This window comes from Dunckerocampus dactyliophorus, chromosome 17, assembly GCF_027744805.1.
Source record: "Dunckerocampus dactyliophorus isolate RoL2022-P2 chromosome 17, RoL_Ddac_1.1, whole genome shotgun sequence".
In the NCBI taxonomy this organism is placed as follows: domain Eukaryota; kingdom Metazoa; phylum Chordata; class Actinopteri; order Syngnathiformes; family Syngnathidae; genus Dunckerocampus; species Dunckerocampus dactyliophorus.
Genome location: NC_072835.1, coordinates 19,384,578 through 19,399,551, shown reverse-complemented (window position 1 = coordinate 19,399,551; position 14,974 = coordinate 19,384,578). Strand labels below are relative to the sequence as shown.

Genomic DNA, 14,974 nt, shown 5'->3' with positions numbered 1-14,974 from the left:
AACAAACATTGTTTTTGAGCTATGCAACATTAAAGCCAGCTAAGAGCATAGTCTTTGAAATCTCTGCAATACAGTAAGGCTATGTAACAATAAAACCAAAGGAGGGTAATGATTATATCGATGGTACACTGGATAATTAATAATGAAGAGAGTAGTGTTCTCTGTTAGTGTCATGGTAACCTTGGATCACCTACTTTATCCATCCATCCATCTTCTACCGCTTATCCGAGGTCAGGTCGCGGGGGCAGCAGCCTAAGCAGGGAAGCCCAGACTTCCCTCTCCCCGGCCACTTCGTCCAGCTCCTTCCGGCGGATCCCGAGGCGTTCCCGGGCCAGTTGAGAGACATAGTCTCTCCAAAGTGTCCTGGGTCTTCCCCGAGGCCTCCTACCGGTCGTACGTGCCCTGGACACTTTCCCGGGGAGGCATCCTGACCAGATGCCCAAGCCAGCTCATCTGGCTCCTCTCGATGCGGAGGAGCAGCAGGTGCACTCCGAATTTTGCTTTAGTGGTCTATCCTTCACAACCCTAAGCCACTTCACTCAAAGATGGACTCCACCTAAGCTTGTAAACGTTACTGCCCTCTGCAGCATATATCCTGAATTACAGCTCGGGACTCTCACCTGAGCGATTCTTCAAAGGCAACTCTGACACCGTGCGGCACAATCTCAAACTGTCCACAAGAGTAAAGAGTTCCAAATCATTTGAGCATTTTGCCAGTGACACAGTTGGAATCGGTTTGGGAAATGTAACAAATGTGGAACTTTGAACAGTTCCCCGTTCATTTTCAATGGTAAAAATGTTTCGGAAAATGCAGAATTTTGGGAAATGTGGGAATTTTCTGGAAAATCTTGGTCATTTTGATATATGATGTGTGATGCATTCACACAGTAAATACATGAAAATGGTGCTCAATTAATTAATTAATTCACATTTACACCCATGGAAATGTTCCTTTTGCAACACCAATGACGTTATCATGCCGTTTTGTTAATGGAGGGACAGCAAAAATGCTGCAATTATTCCTTACTTTTGTTTTAAGAAGTTGCAAAAGCGCAGTTGTCTAAATTTGCATTTTGAAATATTTTACTGAAGTCAACCATCACATTGAAAATAAGCTACCGTACCTCAAATGAGTGTCCTCATTAATAGGCAATTAGAAACCTTTGAGCAGAGATTGCATCAGATGGTGTTTGGTTGCGTGTACAAATAGGAGCCATTGTGCCGTCAGTGAATGGAACAGGATGTGATTCTTTCCAGTGAGACAACTGAGATGTAATCAGTTTTGCGTTACAGGCAGATACTGTCATCAGGCCAGCATCACTTTAGCGCTGTATAGCTCGCTCTGACACACGCATGCGTGAGTACACACACTCACCATGTGCTGAAAGACAGTTCCCGCTCTCAGAAAGCGACTGTGCAAAGATCACAACTTTCATGTGCTTTCACAATCTTAATATTATTGGGGTTTCGTGTGGTTTACAACTGTACTGCATCATACTGAAAGATGTTTCGCCCTAGCATGTAGTTGAATGCTGATGAGCTTTTCACCAACTTGACCAAAAAAGGAAGTACAATTCTGCCTGTGGGTATTATTTGTCCAGGTCATTGCATTCTCAGGTCATTGACTCGATCGCATCTGGACTGTTCAGGTTGTCTTAGAAGACAACTGTCAAACAACCTAAGAAAACCTGAACAGTCCAGATGCGACTGATTCAATGTCCTGAGAGCATGTACAATTTTGGCCACAAAGGTGGGATAAAAATGGTGGTTTTACATCTCACAATGAGACAGGCACAAAGATGAAATATACCAATCTTGCAACCAAAGATTTCAAGCCATAATAAGGGAAACGTTCCATAAAACAAGGAAAATTGGGAAAATTCTGATCTTCCACAATTATTTCCACCAACGTGAAAGTCAAAACTACGGTAAACTTTGAAGACAGTAAAATACAGTAGTTTCCTGTTGTAAACCAGAGGGTTGACAGGTATGTTTCAAGCAGTCCTCGAAAGTTGGGTAAATGAATCACCCAAATAATAAGAACAGACCGTGAAATGACGTGAATATCACCAGTTCCACACTACCATCCGTGCCTAACACAAGGAACATGAAGGAGAAACAAACATGATCAGACTTTCCTATGACTCCCTTTTATAATGTGTCTTTTCAACGCACATAAACACTGCTATGGCAGGTGCTACATTTCGGCATGGACCAACGACTTGAGATGGACACACTAATGACGCTGCATTCAATGTTCCATCGCACAGTGTGAATATTCAGTAGTGCTGGCCTAAGATTTTCAGATTTGTACTTAGTCTCAGAAACTCCACCATGTGAGTCTTACATTGATGAATGAAGCATTAGTTTGACCTCATATTACTCTCTGGTTATGACTATGGCTTTTGTTTGGATTTCTTCAGGCCTTATTTTGTGAAAGATCTAAAGATCTGAAGCGTGACTTCCAGTTAGAACCAAGCAGGTAACACCACCATGCCTTTAAAGACGGTGATGGAGTCATGCCTTGCTTCCTTAACGACTCTTCCAGTGATCCAAGACCACGTTGCAGCTTCCCAATGTGCCAATCCCTACTGGTCATGAATGGACCAAATGGGCTTCAAACATTCCTCATAGACCTGCATTCATCCCGGCGCCATGCACCATTACACTCAGTGATGGGAGGAAAGAAACAACACTTTCATTAGCAGGTCTGGTCCAGCGAGACGCGGAATGTTCTGTGGCTTTCCAACAACACGGACACAGAAAGGAGGCCTTCATGCGCCCATTGTTGTCATCAACAAGCTCACTTAGTGTAATGGGCTCAGCGGAGCCTGCGCTTCAAAAGACAAGGGGGCACGGTGCACGAATAAGAGCAGTCATGCTTGGACAGATTCGAGATTGGGGCAAAGAGAGGATCATTGGTTGTGCTGAATGAGCCTCATTTATTCCAGCTCAAAAATAGACATCATAAACATGATGCAATTAAAAAAAACACCACTGGGAATAATTTTAGCCTGAAACAAGACCACAGCCTTTGTAAGACCTGAAAGTAACCAAGCAAACCAAGACCGGATCACCCTGGCTCCCACTCTCGACTGCCACTCAAACCATATATCACCCACAGGTGGAGATCTATAACATAAAAGGTTTTATTTTGACTGTTATTTGAATTTGAATAAAATGTATAAATATACTTATTCTGCAGCGATGCAGACTTGGTCTGATGTGGTGAAGAGGGAGCTAAGCCGAAAAACAAAGTTCTCCATTTCATTTTGACCCTCACCTATGGTCATGAGCTTTGGATAGTGACCAAAAGGACAAAAACATGACCCGAAAAGAGTTTCCTCCGTCGCGTGGCTGGGGTCTCCCTTAGAGATAGAGTGAGGAGCGCTGAGAAACTCGGAGTAGAGTTGCTGCTCCTCCGCAGCCAGATGGGGAGGCTCAGGCATCTTGTCAGGATGTTTCCCGGACACCACCCTGGGGAGGTGTTTAGGGCACGTCCGACAGGTAGGAGTCCTCAGGGAAGACCCAAGACACATTGAAGAGACTGTGTCTCCCGGCTGGTCTAGGAATGCCTCAGGAGGAGCAGGACAAAGCAACCGATGAGCGTGAAACCTGGGCTTCTCGTCTTAGTCTGCTGCCCCAACCGACCCGACCTCGGATAAGGGGAAGAAGATGGATGGATGGTAATACGAATATGTGGCACGCATAATTTCCAAGAGCTAGTCGTGAATGCAACCTCAACGTATGTGCAAACAATGCGGGCGTTGCGTATCAAAGCGTGTCTCTGCGTGTCTCATTCACATGAATGGGTAAACTTTTCCGCCACCTCTAGGAGCAATTCAGTAGCGTCTTGGGTCTTCCCTGGTGTGTTCTAATCAGTAATTCCTCTGTTACACTCTGTGTCTCTTTTTTAGTTTATTGCCTCCTTCCCGCTCTTTGCGCATTCTCTACCTTCACCGACGAGAAAATGTAGACTTACCTTTCTTCATTGGATGAGCTTCATCTCTGGAGTTCAACATCTTGTAGATTCCTTACAAATAGAGGAATTAATGAAGCTAGGGGTGATGCCTGCTATCGCACAGCGTCACGCAGGACACAGCGGGACCAAATAATGCCACGGCTGCTTCACACATGTGGGAATTGGTGGTGACAATGCATACCCATATGGGAACAATGCGCGTTGCAGGTACTATTGTCGTGCACAAGACGTAAACACCACTTGACAGGGTGTAAATATGTCGTGCTGGAGGGTGGTCAGTTCGTGCCAATGCGCACCATTTTCAGTCACAAACTGCCTGCCAAGTGTGTAATTTATGCGTAAAAAGAACGCAAACAGTGTGCAAACTAGTCTTCACGCTTTTCAGGCGTGCCATAAATAACTAAATAAATGACACATATTGCCAATTGCGGGACAATGTGGAGTCAAAAAGTGTAAACGCCGCTTTATTCTTCAAAATGATATACAAATTTGATCCTTGTTTACAGTTTTATCCATTACAAAAGAAAATGTTTTGGGCGAGAAAATGTTGAGCTTTTCTATGATGTCTTCAAAGTGTGGAAATGTACCATATTTACCGTTCCAGTACAAGTATGACAAACAAATTGCACCTGATGGAAAACCAAATAACGGCTACTTGAGTCAAGCTCAGTCCACACGAGCAAGTGGCGCCCTTGTGAATGAAGGGTTTGTGTAAAGTCATTCAACAAAATGTCTCATATTATTTGCTAAACTCATAGTTTGTACTTATCATTAGAAAAACACGAATGTGTGTATTTTTATAACTGGAGCGAACTTTCAAGTTGCACTGATTCCTTTCTTTTCTGTCAGTTTGGTTTCGCGCTAGATGTAATTTAGCTGTGAAAACATTACAGAGCCTATTAAGCGCTCATGAATATGGCTCTTCAGTCACAGGCTGATAAAAGTGAAACGCAGTCGAGGGGAATATAATGGTCCCTTTCGGAATGCATTTCACTCGTCACACTCTATCTACACATCTTACAGTTGATTTGAGCTTAAAGGCTTTAAAAAGAGGAGATTGCCCTTTTAACTGCACGGCTGAGCCGTGACGAGGAAGGGAAAAAAAATGTTTATTGAAATAAGTCAGACAGATCTGGGCGTACATCAAACCGTTGTTGATTAACTTTAAGGCTGAGAGTGAAAGGGACTGCCAAGTTGTGTGTGGTATGCTAGTGTATTGTCAGCGTGGAGTTTATTTAAGGGACAGCAGAATTCATTGTTTACGTGTGTGGACTTTGCGGGCTTAAACGCAAGGAAGGCTGTGATTACAAGAGGTTTCCAGTCCGCTTGTACGGCGTATTACTGAAACAAAATGACTGGCAGAGGGTTTTATAGTCATGTAATCAGGGTTTTGCAGTTTGTTAATCAGATTTATACGTGAAATTGGGTCTGAAAATGCACATGTGCTTTTTGCGCAGGTTTTTTATGACTTCGTTATGCACATTAAACTGTGATCCCCGTGAAATCTTGTGAATTTAGTTGGATATCTTAATAAATATTAAGTGGCAATTATACTGACATTACTGTATATTTGCAACTGTAAATGCTATTGCTTATCTTTAGCCTGTTTTTGGTACCGCATTGCTATCGGAGAAGTAGGCAATGATAACACAGTTTAAAAGGTTTTCAAATTGTATTCAAGAATAAGAGCAATATAGTTGGTTAGGGCTCGTGGACAAAGAGCCCAGAATGAAAGTACACAAAGCAAGTGAAAGTAAGTGAAAGTTAAGTTTGTGTCAAAGTGAGAGTTAAGCTTGTGTGAGTGTCATATGTGTCCAGTCATATGTAACTGTTGTGCTATTCTTATTGTGCTATGTGTGTGTGTGTGTGTGTGTGTGTGTGTGTGTGCGTGTGTCAAGAAGGCCTTCTATCAGAAGCCATTAGACTGGAAATGTACTGAGCTAATCGACTGAATCTAAAAGGTGAAATAATAATGTACATTAGTAGTACTGTTCAAAAAAGTGGTAAGCATATTTAAGCAAATGCTAATCATTTTTGCTTTATGAAATCCTTAGAAATTTAGTGAGAACAGCCCCCATACACACACACGCTGCAATAATGTCTTTTTTTTTTAAGAATTTGACACAAATTATTTTTGCATTATTTGTATGAAATGCTATTTCATTTTTTGGAGGAAAAAAGCATACTCGCACATGCTGCGATGAGGGTATACTCATGCCCAGAGCTGGCTGGCCCATTAGGCAATACTGTACAGGCAAATGTTAGGGGCGCCGTGGCCTCCAAGGGGCACCAAAAATTGGGAAAAATTTCACCTTTAATATAATTATGTTACTTACTACTTATTATTATTAACTCTTAAAATGGAAATTAATATTACTACAAATGGTAACGAATGAGCCTCATCATTTTTGTACATAATTTTGCCTATAGTGGTATAGAGTAGGTATTTTATATCACATTTGATTTAGCTTCTTATATAGTTTTTGCATTGTGTAAATGCACCTTATATGTACAGTTAGTGTGTGGTTATTTAAATTGTTTATTTTGATTGCAATTATTTTTTCACATATATGCAGTTTTTTATTTTGTGGTAAAAGTATTTATATTGTATTTCTGAATTTATTTGTAATTTGTTAACCATACTCATGCCCTAATTTGTGAATTTTTCGTATGGCCATTGCCAATTATTGGATAATTAGGTGAATTCGTCATCTAAGTGATGAAATAAACGTGTCATCGTGTTACCACACTAATCAAAATGACAGCTGAAATGATTTTTCCAAAAAAAAAAACAACTTTCCAGAGTGCATCCTTAAAGTGCATCTCCTCCAGAATGGAAGTGCAGGCAGGCGCCACATGTTGACCACGAGCGCTGCCATTGGCCGCTTCTGCTTTCTCTCACAAGTTCTTGAGATTGTTGTGGAGATTGTTGATGAAAACAAAGTCTAGGAAGGGAAAGGGAGACGAAGCATTCGCTGTATTTGTGCAACATCTGCGTCGGCGCTGCTTTCTTTCTTACCCAGCAGTCCGATTGTAATTAAAGAATGACAACACTGGGGAGTCTCACAGTCCAAATTACGGCTCTAGCACTCCCGTTTCCCCAGAAACTACCACCTGAGCCAAATATAAGGGAAAAAAACATTGCTTTTTCGGTTACAAACTACAAAAACGCCGTCATATATTGTGTTAACATTTACGCAGTGGTTACGGCATCCAGGATGAAGAATAAAATGCTGCTGGGTGGTTTTGGGAAGAGAGTTATAGTGTGAGGGGCCAGCAAGGCCCGCTTTAAAATAACAACACTTAAAGCTTCTGGGTGTTAGAGTAAATGGTGGCATATAATCCCCTCCGCTCCCAAGCAGCATTAGCTGAAATTCCTCAATAATAGGCAGCATGAGTCTGTAGGGAGTCCTGCTTTAGTGATATGTTTGTAATACTGGAAGGGTCAGCGGAGGGCACAGACAGACAGGCAGGCCGACAAAGAGGCTCAAGTGTGCCGCTGGTTTCAGAAACAAGGTGCCTCTTTTCCATGGGGCGGGGGGTGACTTCAGACTTGAGTCATTAGGATCCATTTTTCCATCATAACAAAGGACGTGGTGGAGCGGGGTCGAGTGTTTGCACAGCTGATTATTAACGCGACACCTTGCTCCACTCAACCACGCCGTGGAAGGAACAGGGGAAAGTGGCAGCCGCAGACTTGTTGGGGCTTAATCCATGTACGTGTTTGGCCTTTGTCAATTATACTGAAAGTCTTTTGGGTGGAATCAATTTGTAGACGTGAGGCCTGAAGACATGACGTCATGTGCAGAAACGCAGCGAATCTAAGGAGCATGAACGGGGAGAAACACATGCTGCACGGCCATACATCAGGTGACACCCATTAAGTGGACATGCCATTAAGACTTTCATGCATTCGTGGTCATTCAGCACAATACATACCATGAGTGCATCATCGCTGCTTCTCACGCTATGAATAATGACTAATGATATCCAGCAGGTCCACTTATTGGTCCGCTGACAACATGAGCTTGTGCTTTAAGCTTATTAGACCTTTTGGTTCTTGAAATGCATGCGATACTGTCTGGAAAGCGAAATCCTTGCTCTGTTTCTATCATCTATAGCAGGGGTTGGCAACCGTTAGCATCAAAAGAGTCATTTTGGCCTGTTTCCATGAAATTGAACCCGACTTGGAGCCACAAAACCTATTTGACGACGACATTGATAGTTTCCTAAAGGGCATTGTCACCTTCCTTTTCTGTCTTCTTGCCACACCTGTTGCCACCTGGCAATTAGTCACATTTCTTAATGTTGTAACACACTGATTAGTTCCAGTACCAGTACCACTCTCCATGCCTCTTTAGTTTCCATTGCTCATTAGTTAATAAGCGAAATAGTCAACCAGCATCATGGTTTCTCACCGGGCTGACCCACCAGGAAGCTGCTCCTAGCACTCTGGTGGAGAATTGCATGGCACACGCTCAACTCCCACGCAGAGCAGAAGAGAAGAGAAGAGACAGCGTAGGGAATCCACAGAAGTATAAACCAGCTGGAGCCACAGCAGAAGGATAAAAGAGCCGCTTGCGGCACCGGGGCCACGGGTTGCAGACACCTGATCTATCGGGTTTGTGGGCGATGTGGGCAAAAAAAAATCAGGCACAGAAATGTAATCCCTCACATTCGTTGTGTGTTCTTAAATCCGACTGCACGTAAACAAGTGCATGCATTCAATGAGGCAGATTCAAAGGGAAAATATAAAGAGGACGAGTGATGTTGCTAAATATGATGCTCATTTTCAGATAATGGTGATCTTTCAAGCAAAAAATACCATATCCTTTGTCATTGCAATCTACCAGTCGTTATTTCAGCGATACTTCTGTCAAATCGAGAGCGACAAGATCTTTCTCAATTGGTCCGTCCTCCAATATTGGCTCTGAACATAAAGCCATGTGTCCACCAAGCGGATCTTTTCATTTAGTTTGACACCGTATGGTTTGGATCACTAAACCTTGTGTTTCCTTTGCAGCTTGGATGGCGACGGCTGCATCATACATGTAAACAGTATGACATCATTGCAGTTTTGCGGACTGACGCACATTATAGAGTAAACGAGCGACACAAATAGCATAAATTCCTCTCTCCATTGTAGCACGGAAGTGACAATTCCCTGCCCGAGCATCCCATACTGTACTGCTTCAACCAGTACCAGGTATTTTGGACCCCCTTACCAGAATGAGCACAGTACCATCCTGTTCAGGAAGTAGCTACTCAAACAGTTTCACACTCACCTGCGAGAAATTGAGGCCATTGAGTGGATGACACTGTTCCTCCACCTTCTCGACAGCTCCCGTCCTCTTCCTCATCCTCTCCGCCTCCTGGGCCAGGTAGAGGTCCAGCACCGGCACGCCTCTCGTCTTAATGTCCGCCTCGGTTAGCGAGTTCACCATCAACATGACCCAGACCGGTCGCTTCCTTTCCCAGTTCCCGGCGATGGCGTTGAAGAGGTAGTCCGCATAAAGTCCCTTCCCTCGCTGATCTGGCGTCATCCACGAAGGCATCATGAGTTTCACATACTCCAGGTGTCTCTTAAGTCTGCGATAGATGTCTCTGGGTAGAACGTCCTGCAGGTTCTCGCCCTGGGGGAGCAGCTGGCAGCTGGTCAGAGCTGAGATGGTGTAAGGATCAGTCAGGTCCAGCTCAAAGTAGACTATGTTGCTCTGCTGGAAGGCCTGCTTGGAGTTCTCAGGGATGAAGTCCCACACGCGGGTGTAGGGAACGTGGATTGTACCATAGAAATACGAGGGAGGGTCCCTTTTGATGGTCCACAAGAAGGAGTTTAAGTCTGTTTGCTGCAGAAAAAAAAAAGTGTTATTTGTAGTAGTTGACATCGTCAGTCGCTATTCACATGCTGCAGTCTGCCTTCAGCCCCAAGTCAGCATGTGGGAGAGCTTCAGCTTCCCTGAGAGCATGAACAGGTTGTGGGATGGATGGATGATACTCGACGAGTTTGGAGGGTTTTAATTGGCTACTGCAGAAGCCTATTATTAGCGTCAACTTTGCTATTTGCTCTTCTTTTCCCATTTTTGGCCTTGTTTTTGTTAATTTTCCAAATATTTCAACTTTCTTCTCAAATAATCTTTAGAAAAATTGTTCTCATAATATTTTGAATTTTTTTCATAACATTATAACTTTTCCCTCATCCTATTTTTGTTTTGTTTTGTTTCACACGACATTACAACTAAAAAAAAAACATCTTTCTTAATATTTCAACTCTACCTTACTAAAATTCCCTGTGCTACTTCTGTATGCTACTTATTTTCTCTCATAATATTACAAGTTTATTCTTGTAAAATTGTGACTTTATTTCTCGTGAGAGTATGACTTTTTTTTCCTCTTAATATTTTGACTTTATTCTCGTAAAATTACAGCTGCTTTTGTTTCCACCTATATCATTTTTTTTTTTAAATGCAAATCAGCTTTGTGATATAGGTTACCTGTATATATACACATAGCTATATATACCTATATATATATATATATATATATATATATACATCTATATAGGTATAAATATATGTTTTGCCGCAACCTAATTTTCCAAAAATTACAACTTTTGTTTTGTTTGTTTCTCATAATATTATGGCTTAAAAAATAACAGCATTTTTTCTTTAATATTTAAACTCTATGCTACTTTAATTTTTTTTTTCTCATATTGCAACATTATCCTCGTAAAATTCAAACTTTTTTCTCTCAATATTTTGACTTTATTCTTATAAAATTACTGCTGATTTCTTCCATGTTTTTCTTGTGAAATGAAACGCCACAGGCCGATAAAAAGACGGCCGCGGGCCACAGATGGCAAAACATTTGTTGGGTCAGTGGTGTATGAGCGCCAAATGTGAGAAAATTCTATCATCTCCTCGCTTGTTTTGAGAGAACAGGCACTCAAATGCTCGCTTTTGAAGTTTCATGAAGGAAAAACCTTTTTGCTCATGATCCTGCCCTAGCTAGATAAACCCGCCCTGCCAACACCTCACGGTGGACAGATTTGTAAAAAAAAAAAAAAAAAACCCAAAAAGCAGGCTTCTCTACACATCTTAAAATAAAGTCTACATCTCTGCCATCAGACATGATAGCCGTAAAGTTGATCTTCAGCGAAGAGGCTAACCTAGCATGATGTTGCTGTAAAAGTATGACTGTAATGTTAGCATAGTTGCTACTGTTTGTGTCTTCCTGTCCCACCCCTTAATGTTACATCGCACCTGGTACAGTAATCCCTTGTTTATCGCGGTTAATTGGTTCCAGACCCAACCGTGATAAGTGAATTTCCTCGAAGTAGGATTCCTTTTTTTGATAGATGGAATATTTTCACAGTTAGAGCAATAGAAAACCTCTTTAAGACCTTCTAAATGTGGTTTCTAACACTATCAGAGCCCTTTAGACATGAAATAACACCCCTATAGTCACCTTTACACTCCTATTATCCGATATAGTAGACATAATAAGAGAAAATAAGACATAATATTGACTCACATGTGTTAGCATCGGTAGAGTTCCTTGTTGTTGTTGTTTTTTTAACTTCCGGGACTTCTTGTGGTGACTAATGGAACAGTACTGATACCTAGTGACCACTGTGGAATACTACATGTCAACTGAATGCCTTGTATTGGTGTTCTAGTTCATTTTATGCTTTACATTTTTAATTTAGATCAAAAGTACGTAACATTTGTTTCAAATTGTTGAAAATGTCTATAATATGGGACCTGGAAGTTTGCTATGAATGCATCACGCTTGAATGTAACTTCCAAATAAGCATTTTAAGCGCTCTGGCGTTGCGAAAAAGAGAAGCTAATGATGTTATTTCCTGCCTTGCACTGGCCTGTCTGACACTTACCCGAGAGACTGTTTATTAGCCGTGTGCTAACAGAGCGCTAATGACTTATTAACAGGCCACTTGGGAGCAGAGTGCCAAACAAACAATACACATGATGTCGCATCATCAGACGGCAGATTAGCTGCTTTAATGTTTCCTCGCGGATCTCACCTGACATACTGAAGTAGGGACTGAAAGTGGGTCATGATTGGCTGTAGATATGGAAAAGATGAGCGAATATCTCGCAACTCAAATCTGATGTACTTGGGTATTTTTCGAGGATATTTGGTCACTTAAATGTGACAACCGAAGTTAGTGAATAACACAAAATGACAAAACTTTTGGCTACAAATGTGTATGAAAGTGAATTTTATCCCAACAACATATTTGTACGTCTTTTACGTTTTTTAGCGCGAGAGGCAAAAAGAGGTGATGACGCAACTTTCCACTAATGTCAGAGCAATTTTAAGCCATAAAAACGGCCACGAGGTGGCAGGAGTGCATTTGATAAGAGCTTGGCAGGGATCAAGTGAACGGAAAAATCACACATGGCAGGTAGGAGGAAGTGAGAGAGCGTGGGGGAATGTAGTGTGCAGAAGGTTGCGCGTTGTAGGGAAATTTCAACGCAGGCACACGCACGCACACACATGCACACGCATAGTTCAGTTCCAAATGTGAAAACCAGAACTAGTTTGTGGTGTTTTATTTGTACATAAATTGTTATTTTGATGTAAAATAACCCCTTTTTTGTGCTGTTTATGTTGATATAGTTGTTTAGATTTGAGCTGTCACAAAAGCAAAAAATATTTGTGTCAAAGTGAAAGTTATGCTTGAAATGTACCTTATCAGTAATGACATGAAACCTTACCTTACATTACGTTACCTTAACACTGCATGAGGTCTTCAAGTCAGCCATGGTTTGTCTGACATGATAGAGTGAAAAAACGCTCTCCTTCCCTTCCGTGTGGAAGTGGTAAGTTTTTGGCTTCTTAAGTGTAGAAGAAATAAATTTTGGGCTAACTGGTTAGCTCGCTAGCTTGTTAGCTCGCTAGCTTGCTTTCTAGCTAGCAGCAGTCTCGACTCCCTGCAGAAAAAGAGTTGCCTAATGTGATGTAAACACCGAATGATAGGAGCGTAAAGGTGACTATAAGCGTGTTATTTCATGTCTACAGGGATCAAATGTTAAAAACTGTAGCTAGAAAGTCATAAACACGTTTTCTATTCTCTATAAAAATATTCAGTTTATTAACATTGAATGTGGAAATGAATTTATTGCAATCGAGTCTGGACCCAATTAACCGCTACAAGCGAGGGACGACTATTCCTTTTAGTTTTCGCATTCACTTTTTAACATAAGTACTAGGGCTGTAAATAACGATACTTTTCTTAGTCGATTAATCCGAAATTTCTTGTTTCAATTCATGGAGTAATCATTTAGGCACTAGACCACGGGTGCCCAAACTTTTTCCACCGAGGCCCACATACTGAAATATCAAAGGACGCCTGGGCCATTTTTTTTTATTTAGCAAAAAGGCTAAAAAAAAAAAAAACATATATATTTTTAAAGACAATTTTTTTTGTGTTATTATTAAGTATTAGTATCATCATGTCAGCATTTTCACTTTACATTGTACCTTTTTGCTCTTTTTTTCAAATGTTAACTGCTTTTTTTTTGTTTGTTTAATTTTACTCCTACAATGTGCTACGGGCCGATTAAAAACCGCCTCCGGGCCACACTTTGTACGCCCCTGCTCTAGATGGGCCAACTCAGTATGAACCAAACCCAAACGGTGAGTGGTTTCGTCCGCAACGTGTTTGAAAAGAGGCCAAAATGTTGACCACTGTTTTCCAAAGCCAAAGCTGATGTGTTTGAATATCTTGTTCTACATAAAACACAAGGATATTGTTTGCTTTCATGGATGAGGAAATTAAAAAAATTCCCATTTGAGAGACAGTTTTCATCATAAATGATTAATCGAATGCCAAAATAGTTATTGATTAATTGGATAATCGATTAATCATTGATTAATTGTTGCAGGTCTAATAAAGACACATACTGACAAGTCGGCTACTGCACATTTCTGACGCATGCCTGTCAAAATAGTTTCCAAGCAAACATTGCATATGCATGAAATACTTTTGTTTGGTTACTGCGAGCCATTTGTGGGACATGCCCCACCTGTTGAGGATCCGTGACCTACGCTTTACGCTGTCAAGTTTGAAGGCTTCCTTAAAGCAGTGTTTCCCAACCTTCACTGAGCCAAGGCGCATATCTTAAATTAGACAAATCTCACCGGCAAACACCACCAAGCCTGCCGCGACTTATTCTGTTGTATGAAAGGCAACAGGTGGATACACAGGTTAATTATGCACCTTCTGCCATCTAGTGGAAGAACGTTTAATTGTGTCACTGCGTTGCTGGCATAGACGGGATTTGGAGCACATGAATCATTTTCGGGATAATTAGGTGGAAGGCACACCTGATGAGTCCAACAATTAACGAATGAACCATTATTTACGACATGGGATGCAGATGCACATCTATCTATCTGTCTTACTTACTTTCTTGTGGAGCTCACAGTCGCTTGAGTCAGATCTGATCCTCCACTGGTCACTTTTGACCAGAAGAACCAGGCAGGACTGGATCAATGCGCCCAGGGTTCCGCGCATCGTGACTCTCTCCTCACACGCACACACACACACACACACGCACACACACACACACACACACACACACACACAGAAAGTAATCCAAACTATGTTTTCTTAGAATGCATGGATGAGTTAATGCTTCCACGGCTCCACGCGTCCACGCTAAACAAACCAGTCATGCTCAGGCTTTGCGCACAGGCGTAGTAGTGGTGTTGGTGGGAGATGTTGGTGGTCATTTGGTGGAGTTTTTCTTTCCCTTCCACCGGAGACACATCGTCAGCTTGTCACGGAGATGTCCGCCTGCGGGCTCGCCTGTCTCCCTGTCCGTCTGTCCTGTGAGCACTTTGTCGTAGGTGGTCCAAAGTTGCGCAAAATCCACGCGCGTCAGAATGAATGGAAGCAGCGGAAAAAAAGTTCGCTCCTCACTTCTTCACTATTTGCATCTCTGTGCGTCTGCCTCGCTGCTACGT

At 41.8% G+C, this 14,974-nt stretch overlaps 1 protein-coding gene across 1 annotated transcript in view; it reads right to left on the bottom strand.

Annotated features, from left to right (window-relative positions):
- The window catches only part of trabd2a (TraB domain containing 2A), a 63,880-nt gene extending 48,906 nt beyond the window's left edge, over positions 1-14,974 (bottom strand). The window contains exons 1-2 of the mRNA XM_054757727.1: positions 14,415-14,974; positions 9,268-9,828 (exon numbers count right to left, since the gene is read on the bottom strand). Of these exons, the coding sequence (XP_054613702.1) occupies positions 9,268-9,828; positions 14,415-14,522 (669 nt within the window). The 5' untranslated portion in view covers positions 14,523-14,974. The remainder of the gene's footprint in view (positions 1-9,267; positions 9,829-14,414) is intronic.